Source organism: Moschus berezovskii, chromosome 5, assembly GCF_049115385.1.
Source record: "Moschus berezovskii isolate FMDL1 chromosome 5, NW_MosBer_1.0, whole genome shotgun sequence".
NCBI classification, from domain to species: domain Eukaryota; kingdom Metazoa; phylum Chordata; class Mammalia; order Artiodactyla; family Moschidae; genus Moschus; species Moschus berezovskii.
In genome coordinates, this window is record NC_142464.1 from 78,370,835 (window position 1) to 78,396,281 (window position 25,447).

At 42.5% G+C, this 25,447-nt stretch overlaps 1 protein-coding gene across 3 annotated transcripts in view; it reads right to left on the reverse strand.

Annotated features, from left to right (window-relative positions):
- LNX1 (ligand of numb-protein X 1) overlaps positions 1-25,447 on the reverse strand; it is a 137,213-nt gene that overhangs the window by 5,770 nt on the left and 105,996 nt on the right. For all 3 annotated transcript variants that reach the window (XM_055435044.2, XM_055435046.2, XM_055435050.2), the window contains 5 exons: positions 23,033-23,235; positions 20,275-20,646; positions 7,093-7,227; positions 3,454-3,631; positions 2,222-2,450 (listed from right to left, as the gene is read on the reverse strand). In XM_055435044.2, coding sequence (XP_055291019.2) covers positions 2,222-2,450; positions 3,454-3,631; positions 7,093-7,227; positions 20,275-20,646; positions 23,033-23,235 — 1,117 coding nt within the window. The remainder of the gene's footprint in view (positions 1-2,221; positions 2,451-3,453; positions 3,632-7,092; positions 7,228-20,274; positions 20,647-23,032; positions 23,236-25,447) is intronic.

The window sequence follows — 25,447 nt, forward strand, 5'->3', positions numbered from 1 at the left end:
CAGATGCAGCATGATTTCTTTAACCAATTCTTACCGGTAGTGGGCATGACAATACTACAGTGAGTATCACTGTACCTTATGAATTCTTTTCTCAGCATTGCTTGTGAAAGCCAAGAGGGAAACAACCTAAGTGTCCACTACCAATAGGACTGGCTGAATCAATATAGTACATCTATACAAGAGAATACTCTCAGCCATGGAAAAGAAGAGGCAAGCTGATGTGTCCTGATGTGAAATGATACCAGTGTATATTTTTAGATTTAAAAAAGTATGGTATAGCACATAGTGTGTATATTACCATTGTATGTGTGTGTACATCTATACCTAGACCAGGGGTCAGCAAACTACAGCCCAGCCCAACACCCAATTTTATACATGACCAGCCATACCTATTCATTTATGTGTTGAGCATTTACTGTTTATGGCTGCTTTTGCACAACAGCAGAAATGAATAGTGGCAACAGAGACAGAAAGACCCTCCAAACCTACACTCTCTGGCCCTTTTCAGAAAGTTTATCAACCTCTGACATTGACACTCCCTGAAATATTACACAAGGAACTGGTAACCGTGACCTCTGTTGAGCAGATCTGAAGGGCAAGGGCTGGGAGAGACACTTTCAGAGGGTCACTCTGTAACCCTTTGGTGCCCCTGCATGTTCACTTTGCTTATTACATGACTGTAAGGAGATAGGCGGATGAAGGAAAATAAGAATTGCCAGGGTGGCAGCAAACCAGTGTTGTCTTTGCTGGCATCATTCAGTGCTTTCTAATCTTAAAGAAAAGGAGCAAAATTCAGATTAGACTTCTGGCAAGAGCAGGGAAGGGACGTTCCTGGTTGTCCAGTGATCAAAATTCTTGCAGTTTCACTGCAAGTGGGGTGCGTTCAATCCCTGGTGGAGGAACTAAGATCCTGCAAGCGGTGCCACAAAAAACAAGTAGGGAACTGCTGTGCCAAGGTCAAGGGCAAAAGGTAGAGGGAGAGAAAGCCATTCACTTGGTTGTATTTGGACTAAAAAACATCTCACATTTGTTCTGTTTTACATGCATGAACAAGGAACTTCAGTTGTATGACATAGCCTTCAAGTACAAACATACTTCAAAATGATCTATTTTAACAGATTGCAGGCTTAGATTTTTTAAAATATAACTTTAATACTCTTCCACCTAAGCTCAGTTTTAAAAGTTTTAAAGATTTTTAAACTCAATGCTCAATTTTCAACCTAAAATGTACTCATTTTTAAAAACATTTTTTCAAGTGAAGGCTCAAAAAGGAATCCTGGTTTGTGTTTTAAGATAGGTTGTTTTTTAAAACCTCATTTAAAAATTAGAGAGGCCAACCTATTCCCACCTCCTAAATGTACTCAAACCAAACATCCTACTTTCATTCATTTAATCCTCTGCCAGCATGTTGCCATCAGTAACACCCATGTTTAACATTGAAAGCATGCATTTGGGATTATTAAGGCGATCCTTTGTAGGCCAAGAGTTCACACTTTGATGCAGGTGAGCAAACCTCAGTTTATCTGTCCTGTGAATATTTGATTTCTGTATCTAGCCCTGAGCAAGGTTGCTCCCAAATCTTTTCCTGAGCTTCTGAAACACTTAACTGGCTTCCCTGTAAGGCTCTAGTTACATCTCACTGGAATGACAACCCAGCCCCTTCCTGAAGGCTTACACAAGAACTTTACAAGAGTAGGAACTAAGGAGAAGTGATCTGAGCCAGACTCTCGATCAGCACATGCCCCAGCATCTGGGCAAAGAGAAAATGTGCTGCTGCGTCGCTTTGTGTCTAGCCAGGGTCACCCAAAAGTTGGAGAGGGGAAGCCACAGAAGAGTTTTGCCTCCATTCAAGTTCCCAGTGCTGCCACTAGCCAGTTTGGAAAAGGGGACCTTCCTGTGGCTCCAGGGTGTGTGAACACAGCCCCCTTTCCCTGTCGGCTGGGCTTTCTGCTGCTGCATGTGTGACCCACACCACTGTAGATGGCAGCTCTGTAAGCTCCTCAACAGGAGTGCCCATATTTAGGCTTTCGTTCCTGCCAGAGGATTACTGTGTTTTCAGTTACAAAAGGGAAGACGAATTATTTCAAATAGACCCACAATCACACATGGGTCTCATTAAGATTGTTAGTACCCTGAATCAGCCCAAGAGAGTGAAACAGTGGTCTACGAACTATAATTGTTTCCTCCCACACCTCCCCAAGGATGTCACATTGGAACTCACCGCGGTAGTTCCAGCCACATGACCCAAGAGGGGAACCAGTCGCCGGGTGGGGCTGTGTCATGGTCAGAGTCCAGGGCTGCCAGGCTGCTGTCATCTTCCTGGGGCTCATACTCTTTGACTTCCAAAGCTTTCAGTACCACTGAGGAGGACGTACTTTTCAATAAACCAACTGCCTCACTCCGGCTGACCTCGGTCAGTTCAATCCCATTCACATTCAACAAAATGTCACCTAGGGGCCAGAGAAGCAGAAGTCACTCTTAGTGAGGCTGCAAATGGGAACTTCTGCTGGAAAGGATAAGGGGCAGGGCTGACTGGGATGCCGAAACATGAAGGCAAAGGACACCCTTGTGACGTGAGGTTGGTTCTCACATAGCAAATTGTGAGCAGCGTGCATGTTGCAAGGTGTTGATAAGTTGTATGTGGGGGGGGGGGGTTTCTAAACATACGTGTTGGTATTTGGCTCTTGCCTTTAAAATGGGGGGAAGGGAGGGAAGAAAGAATGAAGGAAGGGAGAGGGAGGATGAGAGGAAGACAAAATAGCCACATTCACTATTTAATGAAAGAAAACCTACTTTTTTTTCTTCTTCCCTGCCCTCTCCCCACCCCCTATTTTTAGCACAAAGGCAGGACAACATGGCAAAAGCTGTACAGAGCCTGGCATGTAGTAGGCACCCAATAAATACAGACTGAATGAATAAATAAGCTTCCCATGAGACTGGACATCTCTTTACTTAAGAGTACCCTGGATCACATTAAGATTAAAGTAGTGAAACATTTTTCACCGATGAGAAAGTATCTGGCTTGGTATTTTCACTTAATATTCATTGAATCAAATGATTTTTCCTATCCAATCCATAAAAACAACAATTCACAAACCGTTTCATCACTGGTCATTCCAGCAAAGAATCACTTAGAATGAACAGAACCAAATTACTCCACTTAATAGAAGCAGCTTGCTCATAACTGCAGTTCTTCCCTATTAATTCTTCGCATCCTTGGCAGGTACTCACTTTACCAGCAGGCAACGTGGCCCACAATCAAACCACATGAACCAAGACGCCAGTCCAGCAACTATACTCAAACCAATCATGGTCAATGAGTAAGAGATGTCCGGGCCAGATCACCCTCACATTCTCTTGTTAATTCTGGAAACAGTTACCTAATCCAGGAGGCCACACTAATTCCTTTTAACACTCTGCTGCCCTAGTTCCTTAAGTCTCTTTACTTTTTACCTGTTTTTATTCTTCCATCTCTGCTTATGACTCCTCCGGGCTCAACACTGATGACATAGATTGGCAAATCCCACTCTGGGTGTGATGCGCCCCCTGCAACGGTCATGCCGAGTGATTCACCGGGGTCTTTTCGGACACTTACCACTTTCTCATGACAAGTGACCACAGGATGGAGGGGCTAAAGGCACAGACAAAAAAAATATATATATATGTAGCACATTTGTTCACAAGTGGGTTTGAACTGCTTACATACACAAACTACCAGAAATTGCATAAATGTGATGGAGGCTCTTGGTCTTACAGAGAGGAAGGGGGTGAAGAGTTGGGGGGAGAGAGATGCAGAGAACTCGCTTGGTCCTCACTACAGAGTTACATTATCCCAAATGCCATTGGTTGACTCAGAACCTTTACATTTCAAATGGAGAAGTAAAAAATGGAAAGAGGAATAGGCTGGAGACCACTGGAGAAATATTAAGCATACAAAGTGAACTGCACCCAAAATTTTTCATGTGACTCATTTATTCCTGATATAATGAGTCAGCATTTCATGAAACTTGTCATTCATGAATATCAGCACTTTTTTCGAAGTTAAAAGAGTAATCATATTTAAATTAAATGGTCCCAGTTTAATTTATTCAGGTAATCACAGAAATCCGCAAAGAAAAATAATGAACTTCATAGATATTATGCTCTAAAAACTCACCAATATCTGGGTTTTTCCCAGCTGACAACTTATTTCTTACTTTAGCGTTCTAAATAATGTGCAGTTATACCCTTTGATTTTATTACATAAAATATACACATTGTATTAATAGAATAACTTCTAAAACAAAAGAATTGTGATTTTGATTCAACAGCACAAGACTAAAAACATCAAAGCCATATGCAACCTTATCTTGAAGCATTAAGAGTGAGTCAAGGAATATATATCAGTGAATATATACCAATATATATTTTTCTAAAAAGTTATCCTCTTTCCTGCTTGGGCAGTGACCAAGAGGATTAAGTGAGCATGTGCACTGCAAATAAATATTTATAACACCTGATCAAACTTCAAGGAGGTCTATGGTTCAAAACATAGCTGATAGTTCTATCTAAAGAAAGAAAAAATTTTTTAATTTGACAAAAATAATCACATCACAGAACAAAAGGTAAGCGTGCTTCTGAAATAAGAACTTGTATTAGCTTTTGCATTTTCATAAAGGAGCTCTGAAAGGAAAAGTGGTGGAGGTGAGTACTGGGCAGGGCAGGGATGGGTGAGAAACTATGCTTTCCATCTCTTGAACTCTGTGAATATATTATGTATTCAGGAAACCAAATGGGTTATAATTGAACTTCTGTAAATTTGATGGTTTTCATAATACAGAACTAATGCTTGTATGCACAGAATCAATTTTTAATGCTTCATTATGAAGCAAGATAAACTGAGGATTTTGAGCATTTATTACCTCATGATTTCCTATGGTTTTAAATAACCCATGTCTCTTGTAATGGTTTTATTATATACAGTAATGTCATGTGAGTGTATCCTTAGCACTGAGCATAGCACTTAACACATTGATGACAATAAATACACATCTGTTGAATAAATGGATGGATAAACTGCAAGTTGCCACACCTTGTTTTTGATAGTAATAGAATAATAAATCAGAAATTAATAATTATAGCAAGGTATATGCTGCAATTAGTACCTCTAACATCAGGGGTGTGTTTATATAAATCTTAGAACTTTGAAGTGCCCTGTAGAGATTGGTTGTGTAGGTAAGCATTAGTTCTCTCCCACAGAGGTAACCACACTCTATCAATCATCCTTTAGCTTTTCAATTGGCTGAAAACTTCTCTGTTTCACAAATCTTGGTTTGCCTTCTTTTGGTATTTCTTTGAATCATTAAGTGCCTACTTTAAAAAAGCCATATTACTTCCTAAGCAAAAAAAAAAACTTGAGTAGGATCATGAAAAACTAAATCATCAAATGTCTGTATGTTTTAATTTTAAATATACCACTGTGTGTGTGTGAGAGAGAGAACATTTCAGAAGGCAGATAGAACAATAAGTTAAAATGAAAATAATTACAATTTCCCACTAGGCCAGTCTGTTATATATGTTTTCCAGGAACTGGACACATGACAGAAGGTTGCAGCAAAAATTTGATCAGATTACCGTATTTCCATGATTCATGATGGTTAGGTGGAAGGGATTATAAAGCCACAGTGCTGGTGGAAGCCACATTCTTAGTGGTTTAATGAACCATAATATAATATGGTCTAGTTAACTAACAGTAAAACTTCAAATAATTGAGCTCATAAGCTAGTTTTCCATTAACAGATACCATTGGTTTAATTTAAACACTAATGGTATTTATTGTCAAAAAGACACCAGGTAGTTGTTATCCATAAATGGTCTTAGCAGGAGGTACTTGGTTTTTCTAGATTGCTTATTGTAAATAAACCTAAAATTTATGGATTTATGGGGTATGGCTGGCTGGCTGGAGGAAGGAGAGGTGGTGTAGCCTTGCAGGCTATGTAGTTAACAGTATACAAAGCAGAGATATTCCAAAATAAAAAATCTGCATCCATTGCTCAAAAACTCAAACTTGTGAGTTATTCCAAACTGAAACACAGCCCGATATAGAATGTAGGCATTCCTAATATCTGTTGCAAGAAGAATGGGTTACCTATAAGAGTTTAGTGACAAGTGATTTAATGAAACCAGGTCTCAGGAGAAATAACAGCTAGAAACTCATTGCCATCACAGTAGGATGCCAAGCCAAGGCACAGGACTTAGCAAGGTTTGTGTTCCTGAGATACCCATCCAAATAGGGACGTTATAGTACTGCCTCTAATAAAAGCCACAGACAACAGTACACATTGGCCTGAGTCACCTCACTTAAAGACACTACAAATTGCTGACCTGAAGGAGGCATTCTGCCTACAGATGCATTCTGCTTCATCCAGTGTTTTAAAATTTTTCTGGAATTGAAAACCATAAGGACATCCGCTCTCTAATTTGTCCCAATCCCCACCACTCCCTAATGTTACATGAACTTGAGTGTTTTTATTATCTTCCTGGGTTCTTCTTGCAAAAACAAACACACTAAAAATAGAAGGGGGAAACAACCCTGGTGGTCCAGTAGTTAACACTCATGCTTCCACTGCAGAGGGCATGGGTTTGATCCCTGGTTGGGAAACTAAAATCCTGCATGACTTGTGGTGCAGCCACACACACACAAAAAAGATAGAGAATCATTCATTTTCAGGCAGATTGGGTACTTCAAAAGCCAGAAACCAAGCCACCTTCCTCATTTCAACGTGAATGGGAACCATCCTTAAACAAAATGCCTATTTTAAAAATAAGACATCCATTTGGCTTAGACTAGAAATTAGGTCCCCATATGAGGTCTGGTTTTCGTGATCGAGTTTCAAAACACTCCTGTACCTTTCCCTCTCCTTCTTGGACAGGAGACACCTGTTATCTCACCAGCTCGTGAAGATGGGATTTAGGGCTTTTGTTTTACAAGACAAGTCAAACAGTGTTTAAGTGATGAAGTCCAGAGATGATACTTAGAAATGTTCAAGTGTGCAGGCTTCCCAAGAAAGAGCTCCCTGCAGGACCAGTGGACATATCCCAGCTGGGCCTCACCTTGGGAGTGTTGCTCCTGTCCCCTGGCCCCGGGGACTGGCTGCCGTTGCCGTTCCAGCTGGCTTCCTGAAAGATGTCAGGACTCTGCGACCGAACCTGGCGGGACACGACGAGGTGAACACGCCTTTCACTGGCCTGCGTAATGAGACACAGGCGTTAGCCACTTGGAGCTTCCATCCTAAACATCCAGCACCAATGACTTACCGAGATGTGAGTCTGGTTTTACTTTTCTTTTTAACTTTTTATTTTGTGTTGAGGTATAGCCTATAAACCGGAGAAGGCAATGGCAGCCCACTCCAGTACTCTTGCCTGGAAAATCCCATGGACAGAGGAGCCTGGTAGGCTGCAGCCCGTGGGGTCTCTCAGAGTCAGACACGACTGAGCGACTTCACTTTCACTTTTCACTTTTATGCATTGGAGCAGGAAATGGCAACCCACTCCAGTGTTCTTGCGTGGAGAATCCCACGGATGGGGGAGCCTGGTGGGCTGCCGTCTGTGGGGTCGCACAGAGTCGGACACGACTGAAGTGACTTAGCAGCAGCAGCATAGCCTATAAATAGTGTTATGATAGTTTCAGGTGAGCAGCAAAGGGACTCGGTCAGTGTATACCTGTATCCATTTTCCCCCAAGGTTTTACCTTTTTTATGGAAAAAAATGATTTCTCACATTCTCCGTGATTATACCCACTTTGTAATTTGGCAAGAACTTGAGTTATTTCCTTTATCCCTATACTTTAGGTAATGAACATCACTTCAAAGGGAGAAACTACGGAACATTTGACTCATTCAACAGTCTTTGAAAAGACACTGTTGGGCACTGCTAACTTTTAATGAACTGCACACAAGCCACGACTGAAGGATTTTCCAGCTAGAACAGAGTGTACTGTGTAAAGCTGTAGCCTAGTTCAAATCCCAGACCCAAGGTCTAAGACCAAAGGTAAACAGTAAAGAAAAGAAATGGAGTTGGTGATGACAACACTACCACTGCCGGAATACGAATCCTGTGAGTGACAGTTTCAAACATTTGAGTATCGGAAAGGACGAGCATTTCAGAAATCTGAGGATGACAGCAGACTCTAACACAACCTGATTAAAGGCCTTTGCCCTGATCCTTTTTTTTTAATGTGACAGTCACTAATTGTGTTGACCAGTCCTCTCTGCTATGTACCCTGACAAAGAGCAGCTGCACTGCTTATTAGGAAGGTTGATTCCACACCATAAACCTACCTATTGGCTCTCTGCCACTGAGGAGTTTCACTTGTGTCTGAGAACATGTGGGGTCATTATTCTAGAACCACTGACTACAGAGGTTCCAGACCTGCAGGCCAGATAGACGAAACCTTGGACCTGTGAAACATACCTAACAAGGCTCCCTGATGGCCCAGGCTGAAGGAGCCTGCGGACCTCCCTGTCACTTGAATAAAAGCTGACCGTAGCTGAGGCATGGCTAGATTTGATTGGAAACCAGGAAAGATTAGGTTTGGGGACAAGGGAGGTGGAGAAGAGAAGACTAGGTTCTAGGCGTTTCCCTCTCCATCCCCTCCCCTGGCCATCAGCATCACAGCACAGGTGGATGGCGGCCTACCTGCCCTCTTCCTTCAGGCACGGTTCTCAGACCGTGGACAAGTCAGGTCATGAAAAGAGGCCACGGAAAGTCCATGTTCTTCTCCATGAGCTCAGACAATGGGAGTGGAGTTGTTCGCTTCCTGCCTCTCTGCTTCTTCTTTCCTGTGGCCTGTAAGTCACTCTCAGGAACTAGGACCTTGTTTTAAAATCGTAAGCAATGAGGACGCCACCAATGAAATCAGATCCCTACAGTTGCCTAGCCCAAAACTTCCTGACTTTACATTCTTCTGTTAATATCGCAGGACTCTTTAGAAACGTTACGGGTCATCAGCTGGGTGGTTATAAATTAGATGAATATTTAAAAACAGCTACTGAAGTGCAGTGCTTGTTGTAAACATCATGGTAGATGGTGGGCCAGCATGATTCATTTCACATACATGTAGAAAACTCTACAAAGAAAGTTGAAGTCCTTCACCCACTCTCCTTCACATCAAGCTTGATCATCACTTCTGCTGTTCTGCCCAGTCATCACTTACATACTCGTCTCCCCGGCTCATTTGCCTATCTCGAATTCCCTGGTGTTTCTCATCATATATAAAGCTTGTGTCAGAACAGGATAAAAATAACAAGCCCAGGAAACAACAGTGAAGTAAGCTGACATGAAGAACTATGGTACTAGCCAACTAAACTCAATTCTTGGAAGAGGATTTTGTAATAGCTTTCTCTTTATACTGTAAGCCTCACTTATCCAAATGAGGTTATCTCTGGGAACTTTTTGAAGCAAAAGTCACTAAAAGATAAGAACTGGCAAACATTCAAGAAAAAACTTCAGGGGCTGAGCCCAAATATGCTCTTTATCTTCAGGGAAACTCCAACGTTTTGAAAGATTTCGGTGGTAGGTTTGTGTCTAGGCCCACATGCTGTGCCGTGTTCAATTTGGACTAGCAGCAGCTGTAGGTCTAAGCACCTAATAAGAATTGAGAAAATTGGAGACAGATTGAATCAACTCACTAGGCAATATCCCAAATGCCAAGGAGTAGCCTGTAAGAGCTATTTAATTCACGTTTTCCAGCATGAATTTCTCACTGGATTTTCAAATGCCGACTCTGGCAGAAATAACCCTCCAATAAATAACCCTGGTATCAATTTACTTGGAAATAAATTTCCTGCAAGGCTGGATCCCCGGCTCTTACCAGCCACCTTATAAATTGCTCTCAGAAAGATGCTATTTGATGCTCTTTCTTTCCAAGTATTTGAAGTTGAAGGTGGAAAATGGGCTAATGTGTTTATCCTGGCTTTAACTCTCAGGAGCAGCTGGATTTAGGGCTGAGAAACAGCCCTTAGCACCAGATAGCCTTTCTTTCCACTGGTTGAATGTAGTGTGAATGTCGGATGAGTGTGAGAAGGAGGGGGGATCAGAGAAAGACTGAATGAAGGAGAGAATGGCAAGAACTCGCCTATTTCATACCCACATAATCTGTGCCAGGAGGAAGCGGGGCAGCAGACCTGTTGTTTAAATAACTCTCGAAGAGGGGGCCCCGCTTCTTCCTGGCATCTCTTGGGATGCTGTAATTTGGGCAAAAGAACTGTTTAACAATTGCGACTCAAGTAACAGACCAAGCTAGAGGTAATTTTCCTCTCCTCTCTTCTCTCCCTTAAACATTCTAAATTTTGACCCAGACAAATTCTGGACATAGAGGTTACAAGCTGCACAGTCTGACTGCAATACCATATTTTTTATATTCTAAGCACCCAAGCCTTAACTTCCTCTTCTCCCTTCCATGGTTAAGGGGAAAGGATTCTAATGGCCTCCACCTTCTCCCCTGTGGACCTCCACTTGCTGGCAGGCCTCTCTACAAACATTCTGTCCCCATGGTTGACAGGTGTCTGCTTTAGACTAGCCTCTAAGAGCCTTGGGGACACGACTTCTGCCCTCAGGGGGTTGTCCTACTTCAGCAAAAGTCTGAAGCAGGTGCCAAGAAGGAGACATGGGTAACACACATAAAAGCCTCCTGAAGTGGGACCAATTACTCCTAGCTGAAAAAAACAGGACAAATCTCATATTCAGAGAAAACCAGAAGGTTAAAACTGAATAGCATTCCTCATGGAAAAGCTTGTTTGCTTTTGTTTCATGTAATGATTTCTCTGCTCTTTTGAGATTTGATTCAAAGCTGCCAATCATGTTTATATGATGAGAGTAAGCAGAGGTCACAAAAGGCAAGCATAGTCCAGCAGCCTCATTTATATTTAGCCCATTTAAAAATAATACAATCCCATCCCTCATAGCTGGAAGGAAGAAGAGTCTGCGAGTGCTACACGGATGTTTCCCAGGGCGAGCATCTTCCTTTGTGTTCAGCTTGCAAATGGCTTTTTTCTCTACAAAACCCACTGCAGTTGATTGTCAGGATGCAACAAGGACCAGGCACTTCACAGAGTAGAGAGGTGGAAATCAAAGATGCCACTGCACCAGGGGCCAGGACAGATGTTCTGCAGAGCTGTGCCCTGGAGCAGAGTAGGACTCTGTACTGACACACTGTGGCATGGTCTATATGAAGGCTAGTTAAGGCAGAGCAAGAGTTGATAGACTACCTGTACTTCAAAGCGTGGTGACCAAGCCAAATGCTCTACCTATTCATGCCCAAAACACTGGAGTTAAACCAAATGCATGCTAGCATTTGCTGCTTTATATGTGTGTGTGTGTGTGTGTGTGTGTCCACATATACACACATAGGTATATATATATTTATACACACACACACTTCTATTTAAGCATACATGTGTACGTGCATGCATGCTAAGTCACTTCAGTCATGTTTGACTCTTTGTGACCCTATAGACTGTAGCTTGCCAGACTCCTCTTGTCCATGGGCAAGAATACTGCAGTGGGTTGCCATGCCCTCCTCCAGGGGATCTTCCCGACCCAGGGATCGAACCTGCATCTCCTGTGACTCCTGAATTGCAGTGGATTCTTCACCACTGCACCGGGGAAGCCCGTATTTTAGCATATATATATATATGCTTAAATAAAACATTTGGTAAACTGTAATTTGTGTGGGCTTGGTCATTGCATTGACATATTAGCTTCAAAAAATCTCAAGAGTTACCACACTCCTGCCCCCTCAATGCTGCACAGTATCATTCTATACAAAAGCCTGACACAGGGGACTCTGAACTGACTGATGGGCAGCATGCTTCAGTGCCCCTCCAACTCCTTGCCATGTTGTCACCCAGTGTGCGCTTCAATGCATCCAATGACAGTGAAGTCACTGTGTCCCAAGGTGGTACAGGCCATTTTTAGACAGCACTAATTAGCAAGTCTGCCCTTAGGTTGAGTTTAAATTTGTCTTTCTCTTGCTTGCCGATTGGTTCTAGCCATGTCCTCTCAGGCAACCCTACTCAATTTCCATGTGACAAGCCTATTTGAAAATAACTCTCATGGCCCTCCCTTAGCTCTTCTCCTTTCCAGGTCAAGGATTCCTAGTTTCTTTCGTATTTAACAAGTCACTTCAAAAACATGAACTCTGAACTCACTCTAAGAAAGTTGAGTTGGATGTGTGTATGAGAATAAGACCTAGAAGATATATCCTGGTCTGACCAGCAGAATAAACAGTGTTTTGGATGGACCAGCTGCACCCAGGACTTCATTTATGGAGTTCCCATTTTGTCATTTCACATATACATAAAGATTGTCTCTGTTCTATGGGGCCAAGAATTCCATAGGTGTCTGTCTTGGTTATTGCTGGTTAATTGAAAGATGACAGGGAGGTTCCCAAGATGCAGGTGTGAACACATCACAGCAGTGCAGCCTGCCTCTGAGATCACGTGTGGCACTTAGGCCACACATGGCCATGCAGGCAATAGGAGGCATCCAAACAGGCTTACCCACTGATATGCTAGCAAAGTAACAAAGTTGTCAGCTGTTTGGCCTGCTGACAGGGCAACATACTGCACAGGGAGGTACAGAAGCAAAATCCTTGCCCGAAGTTTCTGCCAGTGAGCAAGAGAAGAGCTGAGAAATGGAAACATGTCTCCCTACAAGGAACCCCTCCTACACTGTTGCTGGGGATGTAAACTGGTGCAGCCACTACGGAAAACAATACTGCAGTTCCTCAAAAATCTAAAAATAGAGCTACCTATGATCTAGTAGTCCTACTCCTGGACTTACATCTAGACAAAACTATAATTCAAAAGATACATACCTGACTGTGTTCATAACCATACTATTCACAACAGCCAAGACATGGAAGCAACCTAAGGGTCCACTGACAAGATGAATGGATAAAGAAGATGTTATGTATAAACAATGGACTATTACTTGGCCATAAAAAATGAAAAAGACCATTTGTAGCAACATGGATGCACTAGAGATGATCATACTAAGTGAAGTCAGACAGAGCTTTCTCTGATGATATCACATGATATCATTTACATGTGGAGTCTAAAATGATGCAAATGAACTTATCTAAGAAACAGAAACAGACTCACAGACACAGAAAACACACTTGTGGTTGCCAAGGGGAAGTTGGGAAGTTTGGAATCACTTTACTTTATAGCAGAAATTGAAACTACATTGCAAATCACCCATGCTTGAATAAAAACATTAAAAGAAATCCCTCTCACTGTGCAGTAAGTTGAGGGCTCCAGAATTACAACTCCGGGTTGAGCTAATGGAGCAATGTTAATTGCTAGTCTCTATAAAATGAGCTTGGTGAAGACAAATCTGGTATGTTGACTAGTTCACCATTGAGACTTTAGCTCCTAGCACATTGAAAGCCTGGCACAGTCTAAAGAGAACTGTGAATGTCTTTTAGATAGGCAGCAGCCACTTGAGCTAAGGGTGACCAGAGTTGGGCCAAGAAAAAAGAAGATTAAGGAGGCTTTGAGGAAAAGTAATGAATAGGACCTTAGGGTTTGATGAGGGTAGAAGAGGAGATTTGAGACAAAAACTTGATCTATTTCTCCCACTAGACTTTAGCTCCATGTACATCTTTATGTTCCCAGAAGTGTATTTTTTAAGTGCTAAGAAACTGACAATGACAGTCGGACTTATACAGGGAAGAACAGATGTCAGTGACAAGGTCAAAATAAGAATTTAGGTCCTGAACCTCAGCAGAATGACCTAAGTCCTCAAACGCCATTTCTTTTATGGCAACTGGAAGGTACTCTGATTAGTTTTGTTCCATAATAATAAAAAAACAAAACAAAATCATGTGTGGAGACATGAGAGATGGGGAAGGGTAGTGAGAGTTGGGGAAGGATAGTGAAGTTTCGAGATCCCCTAATATTTGCAGTGTAGCTGAGCAGAAGATTTACTCATAAAATTCTGAGTTGAAAAACTGAACAGTTTTTCAAGTCATGCTTGAGCCATGAATGCATGGAATCTGAAGCTTTGTGTTAAAAGTCATTTGGACTCTAAGAATTCAGCTCAAGAAGAATGTTTTAAAAATCTACGTACTGTTTAGTCTTATGTGCTTTAAATTTACTACCATACCACATTAAGAAAATTTGTTTAAATAGGGATTATATTAGCTGCACTAATCTATAAAACACATATACACACACAGAACTCTTATTTCATTGGCAATTCTTACTGGCTCCAGGGGAAAAAAGTTCTGCCCCTGAGCTCATGAACTGGAACCGCCTATTTAGAACAAATGTAGGTAACATGAGTAGTCCATTATTTTTTAATTTCTGAATCTGTTTAAAAGTCTATAATATCCTTCTAGAAAGTCTGAAGAACCTGGTTATCAGTTGTTCTTTAGTGAAATAACTTCTCACTTAAACATTAATTCATGTGAAAGGGAAAGAAAATCACATAGACCGATATTAATAAAAGCTCATCTTATCACAACCTCTGCAAATGGTTTTGAATTATTTCAGCTTCTGCATCAAGTATGGTAAGTTGGCTAAGAAAAAAGGGCACAAAGGAGATACTCGAATTTAAAATCCATCATTGCTTTCTTCATTTATTAACTGTATATATATTTGAACTGCTAGATATGTATTCACAGATTCAGAATTGCAGGTAGATGAGAGCATCTCAAAGCAGGTGTAACTCCCAGCAGAAATCATTCTCATATTGAATATTGGATAGATATATGTGGAACCTTCCAGGTTTGGGATGCTGAGATGTCCCAGGGTCTCAAATCTCTGGCCATATTTCTTTGTTCTATTATTTTAGGTATGACACCAGACAGTTGTCCCTTTCATACAGAGATTCCAGTCATGGGGCTCAAAAAGCTAAAATTGACAACAGAGAAAAATAAAGTTATACTAAGTTCTAAATAAGTCAAGTGCCCCATATTTGAAGCTTCCATCTCCACTGGGTTTCTCCCCAAGAGGCGTTCAACTTTCAGCCTAACTCTGGGGTCTGGTACTTAGGGCTTCTGCTGAGTAAGCCAAGGTTAGGGCTTCACATATGTAAAGTTGGTCAAATTTAAAACAGTTGTGGTTTCTCTGTAATAACTTTTCCCTGAAATAATGTAGAAAAAGGTAGAATGTGTAGGACTGTGGGCGAAAACATGACCAAAAGGGCATGTTGTCTGGGAATTTCTTTGCAAGACAAACATGATTCATGGAGTAGACACACCAGGCCAGTGCAGCCAAGGATTGGCTGGAAATTTGACTCTCAACTTTTGAAGGGCATTTGGTTTAATCCCCCCAGGCGGGTGTGTGTTACAAGTATCTCATAAATAAAATCTACACTTGAGGTCGCTTAACAGTTTGCTCAGCATTCTACTTTTTCCATTTCTTTTCCAACTCATTTGGCCCAATTTTTCCCCCCGTCTTTTTTTCCCCCTGCTTACAAAGCACATTGGCTTTGTTTGGTAAGCAGAAGAATCTTTTAGGAAATCCCACTATTAAGCAAGATTTTATTTCATACGTTAATGTTCTCAGGGAAAAATTTTTTTCCTCTTCTGTTACTAATCTACAAAAGTAGAATGCCATGTGTAATCAAGATTTTTCCAAGTGACATGAGTAAGGGAGTTTTTCTTTTGTCTATTGCAAAGGATAGTTGGCAGGTGATCTCTAGACTGTGAGCTGCACAGACTGACCTGCAGAGGGAGTTGACAAGCATAACAGGGAAAGAAACTGATGATCACCCAAGAGTCTGCTTTTTAAAGAGCAAGGGCATGCTGAGAGTGCAGTTTCTTCATAAAGAGAAAGAGCAGGGCTCTTCATTTTCCATGGATTAATATTTCCATAAACAATGTTTATTTCCTGTTCTCACCCATTGGCACATCCAGGCTAGACTGCCTGCTCAGTGCTGACCTGACTGTATTTGGGGAGAGATGGGATGCAGTCTGAGCTCTATGAGGCCAGGACTGTGTCAGTCTTGTTCACCGTTGTCCTACACACCTGTTGACACTTAGAAGGTGCTCAACCAATAATAACGGAACAAATTCAAGGGGACAAAAAGATTTCTACCTTGGGGAAAAATACTGTAAAAGTGGATTTGGTGCTTTTTCTTCAGTAAACAGTTTGACAAAGAATATCCCTATGAGATGAAATTAATGTGTGAATTATACAGCAAACTCCAGGAGATAGTGAAGGACAGGGAAGCCTGGTGTGCTGCAGTTCATGGGATTGCAAAGGGTTGGACATGACTTAGCCACTGAACAACAACATAACCTGCTAAATGGATTCATTCAAATATTTATTGAGTGTCTCTTACTGCCAGACATTTCTCTAATTGCTTGAGGTAGAATGCTGTACTATACTATGCTAGATGGGCAGGTATTAATCAAATGATTTGTTAGTAGAACATAAGATTAGAGGATATAGAATTGAGGGTTGGGGATGCTACTTTAAGCAGGATGGTCAGTGAAGGTGTCTCTGAGGTAACATTTGAAGAGAGACCTGAGTGAAGTGCAGGAGTATGCAGATATCTGGAAGAGTCTTTCAGAGGGACAGCAAGATCATCAGCCTTGGGTTGAGAAAGTTCCTAAAATGCTTGAGGAGTAGCAATAGCAAGGAGGCAATGTTAAGAAGAACATGGTTAAACAAGGGGGAGAATACCAGAAATCCTCCCATTTGCTTAAGATATGAGGTTGGAGAGACAACTAAACACCAGATTACATGATTCTGCTGGCCACTGTAAGGATTTGATATTTGAATCTAAGTGTCTTGGGAAGCACTGGATGGCTGAGGGCAGGAAAGTGATGCAGTGGGATTAACTCTGTAAAGCGGTCATTCTAAATGCTGTATGAGAGTGGGGATGGAAGCAAGGAGACCAGTTAAGAGGTCCTTGCAGCAGCCTAGACTAAAGGTGATGGCGGCCTGGCTGATGGAAGCCATGGAGGTGGTGAGATAGATTACAGGCAGGGGATGTGGAAGAGAGTCAAGATACTTTTTGCTCTAAGTAACTGAGTAAATGAATTGTCATTTCTAGAGTTAAGGAAAGACTGAGGGGAAAAGCAGGTTTGGCAAGGGGTGGAGGGTGGAGAGGCCAAGGTTTCACTTTTGAATATTAAATTTGAGATGCCTTTCAGACATTCACATGGAGATAGCAAGTAGGCAATTGGCCGCGTAAGTGTGGTGATCAGAAAAGTTGGGACTGGGCATGTGAACTTGGGAATGGATGACATAAACTCCAGAAGGAAATGCCGCTTATAACTCTGGTTTGTTCTTCATCCACTCCACAGGGCATGACCTCAGGCCCCTTAGGGCAGATGGGCATCCACCAGATTGAGAATGACCTTGGAACTGAGACACCATCCAAAGCCCCAGATCAGGGCTCAAAGCACCATGCATCCTTCCTGTCCTGATGGATGGAAGAAGCAGGGGACGTCCCCGTGCACCCTCTGCTTCAGGCTTTCCACATCTAAAATGACAGTAATTTCATCCACTGCTTGGTTCTCCTCAAAAAAAAAAAAAAAAACAGAGATAAGATACTACACACATGAGGGTGAAAGGAGTTGCCAACACCTGGAAGAACTCCATGACTGGAACCCAAGGGGAGGGAGATTGTGTACTGAGATGGTCAAGTCCTTGAGGGAAGGCTCTGTTTTCTGACTGTCATCCTCTGTGGAACTTTGATACAAGGGCCACTCAACTACTGCTGCTGACTCTCTATCTATACTTGAAGAATGAATACTTATTCATTCAAAGCCACCAAGGGGAAGCTGACATGATGTATGGATAACAGCAAACACATCTTAAGGCCTCCATTCCTGTCCCTCTCCTATTAGCTTTCCACTGCCTCTAGAGAGATCTTTCTAGAAAATCATGTCACTTTCTTTCTTAAACCCTTCCAATGATACCTCATGCCCTTAGAGGTAAAGTCTGAACTTCTTAGCATGACTTATAAAACTCTACATGATCTGGCCCTTACTGACCACTCCTGCCTTATCTATTGTTGCTTTTAAAATTGTATACCACACTCCAGGTGTTAACCACTTCCCTAACTGGCTTTCGGGGAAACATTCTTTTGTGTTGTATCTCCTTAGAATGACCCTCCCTGCCTCAATCACCTAGAGAACCCCTTCTGATCCCTCAAAACCCCTGTTAAAGATTTTCCTTCTCTGTGAAGAATTTCTAGACCCCATTAAGTAAACAATCTCTCCTTTGTCTGAACCAGTACCACGCTTAATTTCTCCATGACATGCTATCACACCACATGGCAGTCATTCAGAAAAAACCCACCTCTACTAAACTGTGGGCTCCTTTGGGAGAGCAACCTAAGAGGTCATCATCTCCCTGTTCTCTGAACGTGATCCAGAACTAGGCAAGAAGCAAAAACTTAATACATTTTGGCTAAAAGAAGTAAATGGAAAGGTTAGAATATAAGAGTCCAGAACAAAGCCTGTCTCTAAGAATAAAGCTGGAAGCTCAGTGAATATTAGAAAAACTCATTGTGAAAAACAAATAATCCAAACAAAAAATGGGGAGAAGATCTGAGTGGACATTTCTCCAAAGAAGACATACAGATAGCCAACAGACACATGAAAAAAGTGTTCAACATCACTAATTATTAGAGAAAGACAAATTAAAACTGCAGTGAGGTATCACCTCACACCAGTGAGAATGGCCATCATCAAAAAGCCTACAAATAAATGCTGGAGAGGGTGTGGAGAAAGGGGAACCCTCTTACACTGTTGGTGGGAATGTAAATTGGTAACAGCCACTATGGAGAACAGTATAGAAGTTTCTTAAATAAATAGAGTTATTATATGACCCTGCAATCCCACACTTAGGCATATGTCTGGAGAAAATTATAATTAAAAAAAATACATGCACCCCTATGTTCATAGCACCACTATTTATAATAATCATGGCATGAACACAATCTAATATTCATTGACAGAAGAATGGATAAAGAAAAGATGGTATATGTATAATGAAATATTACTCATCAAAGTGAAAAATATTACTTTTTTCATAAAACCAAGAATTTAAAAATGCCGTTTGCAGCAGTATGGATGGACCTAGAGATTATCATACTAAGGTCAGACAGAAAAATATAAATATCATATGATTCTGCTAATATATAGAATCTAAAAAAAGATATTAATGAACTTATTTACAAAACAGAAATAAATCCACTGACTTATTGTTACCAAAGGGGAGGGGAGGGATAAATTAAGAGTTTGGGATTAACATATATACACCACTATATGTAGAATGCATAAATCACAAGGACCTAGTATACAGCACAGGGAACTATACTCAATATTTTGTAATAACCTGTAAGGGAAAAGAATCTGAAAAAGGATAGATTTTATACATATATAAAATATTTATATATGTTTTATACATATATAAAATATATATATATATATATATATATATATAGGTATACATGAAGTCCATGGGGTCGCAAAGAGTTGGACATGATTGAGCGACTGTACTGAACATGTATATATATACATGGAAAACTGAATCATTTTGCTGTACACCTGAAACTAACACAACATTGTAAATCTACTATACTTCAATTTAAAAAGAAAACTACCAACAAAAACTCAGGGTCATCCAGCTGAAATTAACAAGGTGCATGCTGGGGCTTGGTGGCATCAAGAATGAATTAGTTTGAACCAATGTCAGGCTGTCATGAGCTCTATTTGCCTGAGTAACAATAATTTATATGCCTCTCTTACAGAGGGCTTCCTTAGGTTCATATTTGAGTTCCCATGGGCTTCTGAAGGGGGCTGGACTTAGCCATGGATAGGGGGCTCAACCTTAGCCAATCCTACTGTGGTCTCTGGTCCACAGGATCATTGAAGGGCACATGGCACAGCTTCTATGGGGGTAGCACACTGGATGTCCTCAGAGTGTATCTGAGTGACCCCAAGGTCTGTGGCTACCATACTGGGTACAAGGATAATGCAACCCTGCTGACCATGAGTGATTTTAACCTGGTGAGGCTGCAGTAGAGCCCAATGCGTCTACCTGCAGTCAGACTGGATGGCTGGCAACACTAACAGAATGACCATGACCCTGAGACACACCATGTGCTGGAGCAATGTTCTTACCTGGCCCTTCACTCTTGACTCTTTGAAAAGGAGGCACTGTGTGTTCCCCGCGGTAGAAACAGGGTAGGTGGATCAAGGTGATGAGTGTTCCTTGCTCATGCTGGCAGTTTCTGACCAGGATCTTGTAATCATCTGTGACCTACCTGAATCAGATGAGCTGCGCTTTCTGGGCTGCCGTACCGAAGGTCATGCCCGTTGATGGCTAACACACGGTCATTCTCCTCCAGCTGGCCGTGTCTGTCTGCCACGCCACCGTCCAGCACGTTGAAAATAAACACCCCAGGTTCATCCACCTTGCGCACCAGTTTTATTCCAAGCTGTTCCTCCGGGCTGCTTTTGTTGAGGATCACGTGGAAACAATCATCCCGGGGCCCGTAGGTATCCAGGGGCTGTCCGTCGGTCCTGCCCCGGAACTTCCGCTCCCGGAGCACAGTCAACCGCAGCACCTGGCACGGCTGCCGCAGGAGGCGCAGGGCGTAGTTGTGCCGGACGTTGCTGATGTCCATCCCGTTGACCTGGAGGAAGGGGACCTCGAATCTGGAGCCACTGAGCCATCAGCTCCACCTGCCACAATCCTGCCTAAAAGATCCTGCCTACAGACCCACCAGAGCCCTTCCTAAAGGACCACTCTGCTCTGTCACCTTCATCTCTGTCCAAATGCCCAAATACCCCCATCTTCCAACAGGACTTGTAACCAAGCTTTCCTCCACGGTTACTTGCACACCTTTTCAACTCTCTGTCTCAGCAGACAGAATCTTTTCTCAGCCCTGTCCTTACATAGGCCCTCAAGTTTATTTATACAGTCCTAACCCTCATTTCTGTTGCTTGCTAAACATTTTTTGGCTGAGGGAGGAAGGAAAAGGAAGAAAAAGTGGGAGAAGGCCAAAGAAGAAAAGAAAATTTTTGATCAGTGATTATGTTAGAGTGCTATTTAAATCAAACGGAGTTGACATTTTCTTTCCAAACATCTCAAAATGAATTTTTCTCCCTAAGTCACCTGTAGTGGAATTTCTAGGCTTCACTGGTGTGTGTGTGTGTGTGTGTGTGTGTGTGTGTGTGTACATACATGTATTGTGTTTTGGCAAGTGTGTGAATGTGTGTGACAGTGTGTACATCTGTGAAGTCTCCAGGTGGTCTCCTACAAGGTCTTTTGCCCATTTTCTCCACAAAAGAGAAAAACAATCTCTGTACTATTTCAAATGAACTGATGAAAATGGAAGCTTCTAGGCTCTTTTACTGAAAGGCTGGGTCACTTTATTAAACGGCTTAAATGTCCTCCAGCTCGGCCCACTCATTTGTGCCTCACTAATAATCTGTGGGACTGATGCTGTGTGGGGCTTTCTGGTTTTAATTACTCTAGGCAGACCCAGCCTCAAAGCTTCGGCCCCCCAGTGGTGGTCATTGCTTGGGAAGAAAATAATTTCACAGCAGCACTGCACTGTTCTTAAGGAAGGAGGCCCCACAGAAGAGAAACAACCTTCTTGAATTTCTATGGTTTGGGAAGATTTCTTGCACTTGGCAGCCAACTGTTAGAAGAGTCGCGGAGTGAGATTTTCTCGGGCCTGCCTGCCGCGTACAATTGCCCGTCCTCTGCTGCATCTCCAGGGATGCATGGAGGCTTCTTCGTGCATGGACAAGGCTCAGAACCTTTGTTCAAGCACAGGTGAGCTCAAAGACCTTGCTCTGCTCTGTCACTTTATCCCATGTCCAGTTTTCCCCATCACACCCAGGCCAAGAGAAAGTCAGGGTCGCCTGCTAAACAGTCCTGGCAGCTTTTTTGCTTGCAAGTGCCAGCTGAAGGCCACAAGAATCAAAATGTTTTCCTTATGCAACCCTCCCAGGCAGCATAGCTTCCATAGAACTGGAGGGAAGCCATGTAGAGTGTTGCTAATTGCATGGCCAACCGTCCCCTGAGGTTGATGGGCCCTGCCTCGTACTCCATCTCGGAGGCCAGTGGGAATATCAGTGTTTCTACAATAACTGCTTCAAATTCTTTCTCCTCTTATTCCAAAAAATAAGAATTTCTTTGCCAGAGAAATAGCACATAATGTGTTAGGAGCTGGCCTGTCAGCAACCCAGAAGGGATAGAATGAAACTGTCATCTGAGGGTCAGACAGGAAATATATGACCAAGGGAGGGATTTTTCCTTATCACTTCTGGCACATGTTAGACTTCTGTCTGATAAACAACTCTTCCTTTGTCCTTTCTCTTCATCTGAAAATTCTTCCCGAGCATCCTTACCCTTGGCCAAGCCACAGAGGACAGTAATGCCCAAGGTGTTCTGTTCCACCACCTGTCTCCCCTGGAATGTCTGTGGGTTGGCTGAATAACTTAGGGGTTTTTCTTTTTTTCTTTGCTGAAGGGTCATTAAGCTATAGGAAATTTACTTTAGGGGAGTGTGTGAATGTGAGTGATTAGATAAAATACAAACTGTTCCAGTAATCTGTTCTAAAAACAACTTAATGTGCCACAGCTTTATATTGTTTTATGTTATTGCTACTCAAAGTAGGAGAAAGGGGTAGGAGAGGAAGAATGAGGAGGGAGGAGAAGAAGGAAGAGAGAAGACTGAAGAGGTAGAGAAAGTAAGGGGAGGGACAGGAGAAGAGGATGGAGGAGAACAGAGACAGAATGATATAGAGATCGTATTTATCCAGAGAGAGAAAGAGATCCGAAGAACAAGATAGACAGAGGGGTTAGGGACCTACTGCAAATTACTAATCTTGTATGAAGAGTCATATCAACCTAATAACTATGGAAAGTGACTGTTCCACATTTATGTTAGTGTTTTACTTATTTGTGCAACCACTCACCCATCACAACCCTAACCCATGCATCCAATGATTTGCTCAGAAGTGACTCTTATTAAGCCCATTTTCATGGCTCCACAGCCACAGTCTCTACCTTGAGGATGATGTCTCCTGGTAGGAGCCGGCCATCTCTGGCTATCACCCCATCACGATAAATATGCTGGACAATGATATGGACCAGAGGGGTTTCACTGCCTCCCACAAGCCTAATGGAGAGGTTTTCATTGGGATCCGTTCGAGTGATCTTGATGCTGGTAATTTCACCATCTGGAATCAGGTGATACAACCTTGGAAAGACTAAAATGGACAAAGACAGTGTTTATTTAAGACACCCACCAACGGCCATTTCCAACCACTTCTCTTCTTGCCAGGCTTTTGGTTCCAGCCAAACTAAACTATTCATCATTCTTTGTACGTGTTTTCCATCTTCCTGCCTCTGAGCCAGCATAAGTTTCTCTGCCTGGAATGTTTTCCATCCTAGGCCTAAACCCAATTTTTCCTTCAAGGCCTGCATGAAATGATCCCTTCCAATTAAACTCTGCCCTCCTCCCTCCTCCCCTACTCTCTCTCAACTTCCTATTTCCCACAAAGCTGTATTTCTCAGGGCACTGAGCCTTCTATTACTATTATTATTACTCATGGCCATTTCTTATACCCACCATTGGACTCTAAGATCCTTGTTTCTTAGGTCTGTGCACAGATCTCTGTACACAGGAGACTTTGTCCCATGTTTATTGAGTGAAGAGGAATGAATGACCAGTCATTTTGGAATGGACCACAGTTTGCTCACTTACTTATCAAGGGGAAAAAACAGAACAAACCTGTTTTTCTGCTCTTTCTGATCATTTTGAAAGTTTCCTCCTGGGAGGCCTTGCTTTTCAGTCTCACTGAAATTCAGGCTCTCTCCCCACCCCTCCTGTCAGTGAAGGGAAGTCAAATGGCCTAATTCACAACCAGGAAAAGCGCCTGGGCCCAGCTGGTGGTGTCAAGGGGTTCGTCCCTGATCAGCTTGCATTGCTGAATTCAGAGCCAGAAGGAGATTCAGAGATCTAGGCTGGGGTTTCCAAACCTTACCTTTTCACTGAGGACCCTTCCCCTGGGAAGTCTTTCACAAGTTCCCCTGCCCTCATCCCCTGAACCCACACACAGAAGACCATTTCAGGCTGTGCAGTTTGACAGCCATGAGTTCAGTTCAGTTCAGTCACTCAGTCGTGTCCGACTCTTTGCAACCCCATGAATCACAGCATGCCAGGCCTCCCTGTCCATCACCAACTCCCAGAGTCCACCCAAACCCATGTCCATTGAGTTGGTGATGCCGTCCAATCATCTGATCCTCTGTCATCCGCTTCTCCTCCTGCCCTCAATCTTTCCCAGCATCAGGGTCTTTTCAAATGAGTCAGCTCTTCGCATCAGGTGGCCAAAATATTGGAGTTTCAGCTTCAACATCAGTCCTTCCAATGAACACCCAGGACTGATCTCCTTTAGGATGGACTGGTTGGATCTCCTTGCAGTCCAAGGGACTCTCAAGAGTCTTTTCCAACACCACAGTTCAAAAGCATCAATTCTTCAGCGCTCAGCTTTCTTTATAGTCGAACTCTCACATCCATACATGACCACTGGAAAAACCATAGCCCTGACTAGACAGACTTTTGTTGACAAAATTATGTCTCTGCTTTTTAATATGCTATCTAGGTTGGTCATAACTTTCCTTTCAAGGAGTAAGCGTCTTTTAATTTCATGGCTGCAATCACGATCTGCAGTGATTTTGGAGCCCCAAAAAATAAAGTCAGCCACAGTCAAACCTTTATTTCACAAGTGAGGATGCGTGAGCTGGGAGAACGAAAGTGACATGACCGGCTAGAGGTGGTAGTTCAGTGGTGGACCCCAGAACCGGGTCAGAACCTGGGGCTCCTCTTAGGCTCCCCCCTTCACAACTGGCGACAGGCCCACGGGGACTTGCTCTATAGACACTCACTGTATTGAGCCAGCAGTGCCAACTGGCGTGGTTCTGCACCTCGGTGGAATAAAAGGGTACAGAGGCAACACGAGCTGGCCACACAACACCTAGCATAGCAGGAGCCGCAGCTCTTTCCCAGATGCTGGAGGCTCGAGTCTGGACATTGAAGGTGGGGTTACTTTTGTCTCCTGTAGCTGCTGACAGCAGCCGTTGCCCTAAGATTCTCCCTTAATTATATCACTGGGAAAGATCAAAACTGCAGGCCTGGTTCTACATAAAACACTCTTCGTGACTATTTTCAAAACCTATGACCTTAGTCCATTTTCCCTAATGAACTCCAAGTTCATTAACAAGTACTCAACTCTCTAGGAACAATACAGAAAGAATTAAAATTATTTCTAAGTATTACAGAACGTGATAAACAAAGAAATTTAGTGACCAGAGGAAGCCAGAGACGTTGTAAATGTGGGCCCTTGACTCCCGTTGGGATTTGATTTAATGTAAGCAATTGGGCTTTGTTGTAAGGCTGAGGGCAGCAGTCCTCATCTGTCA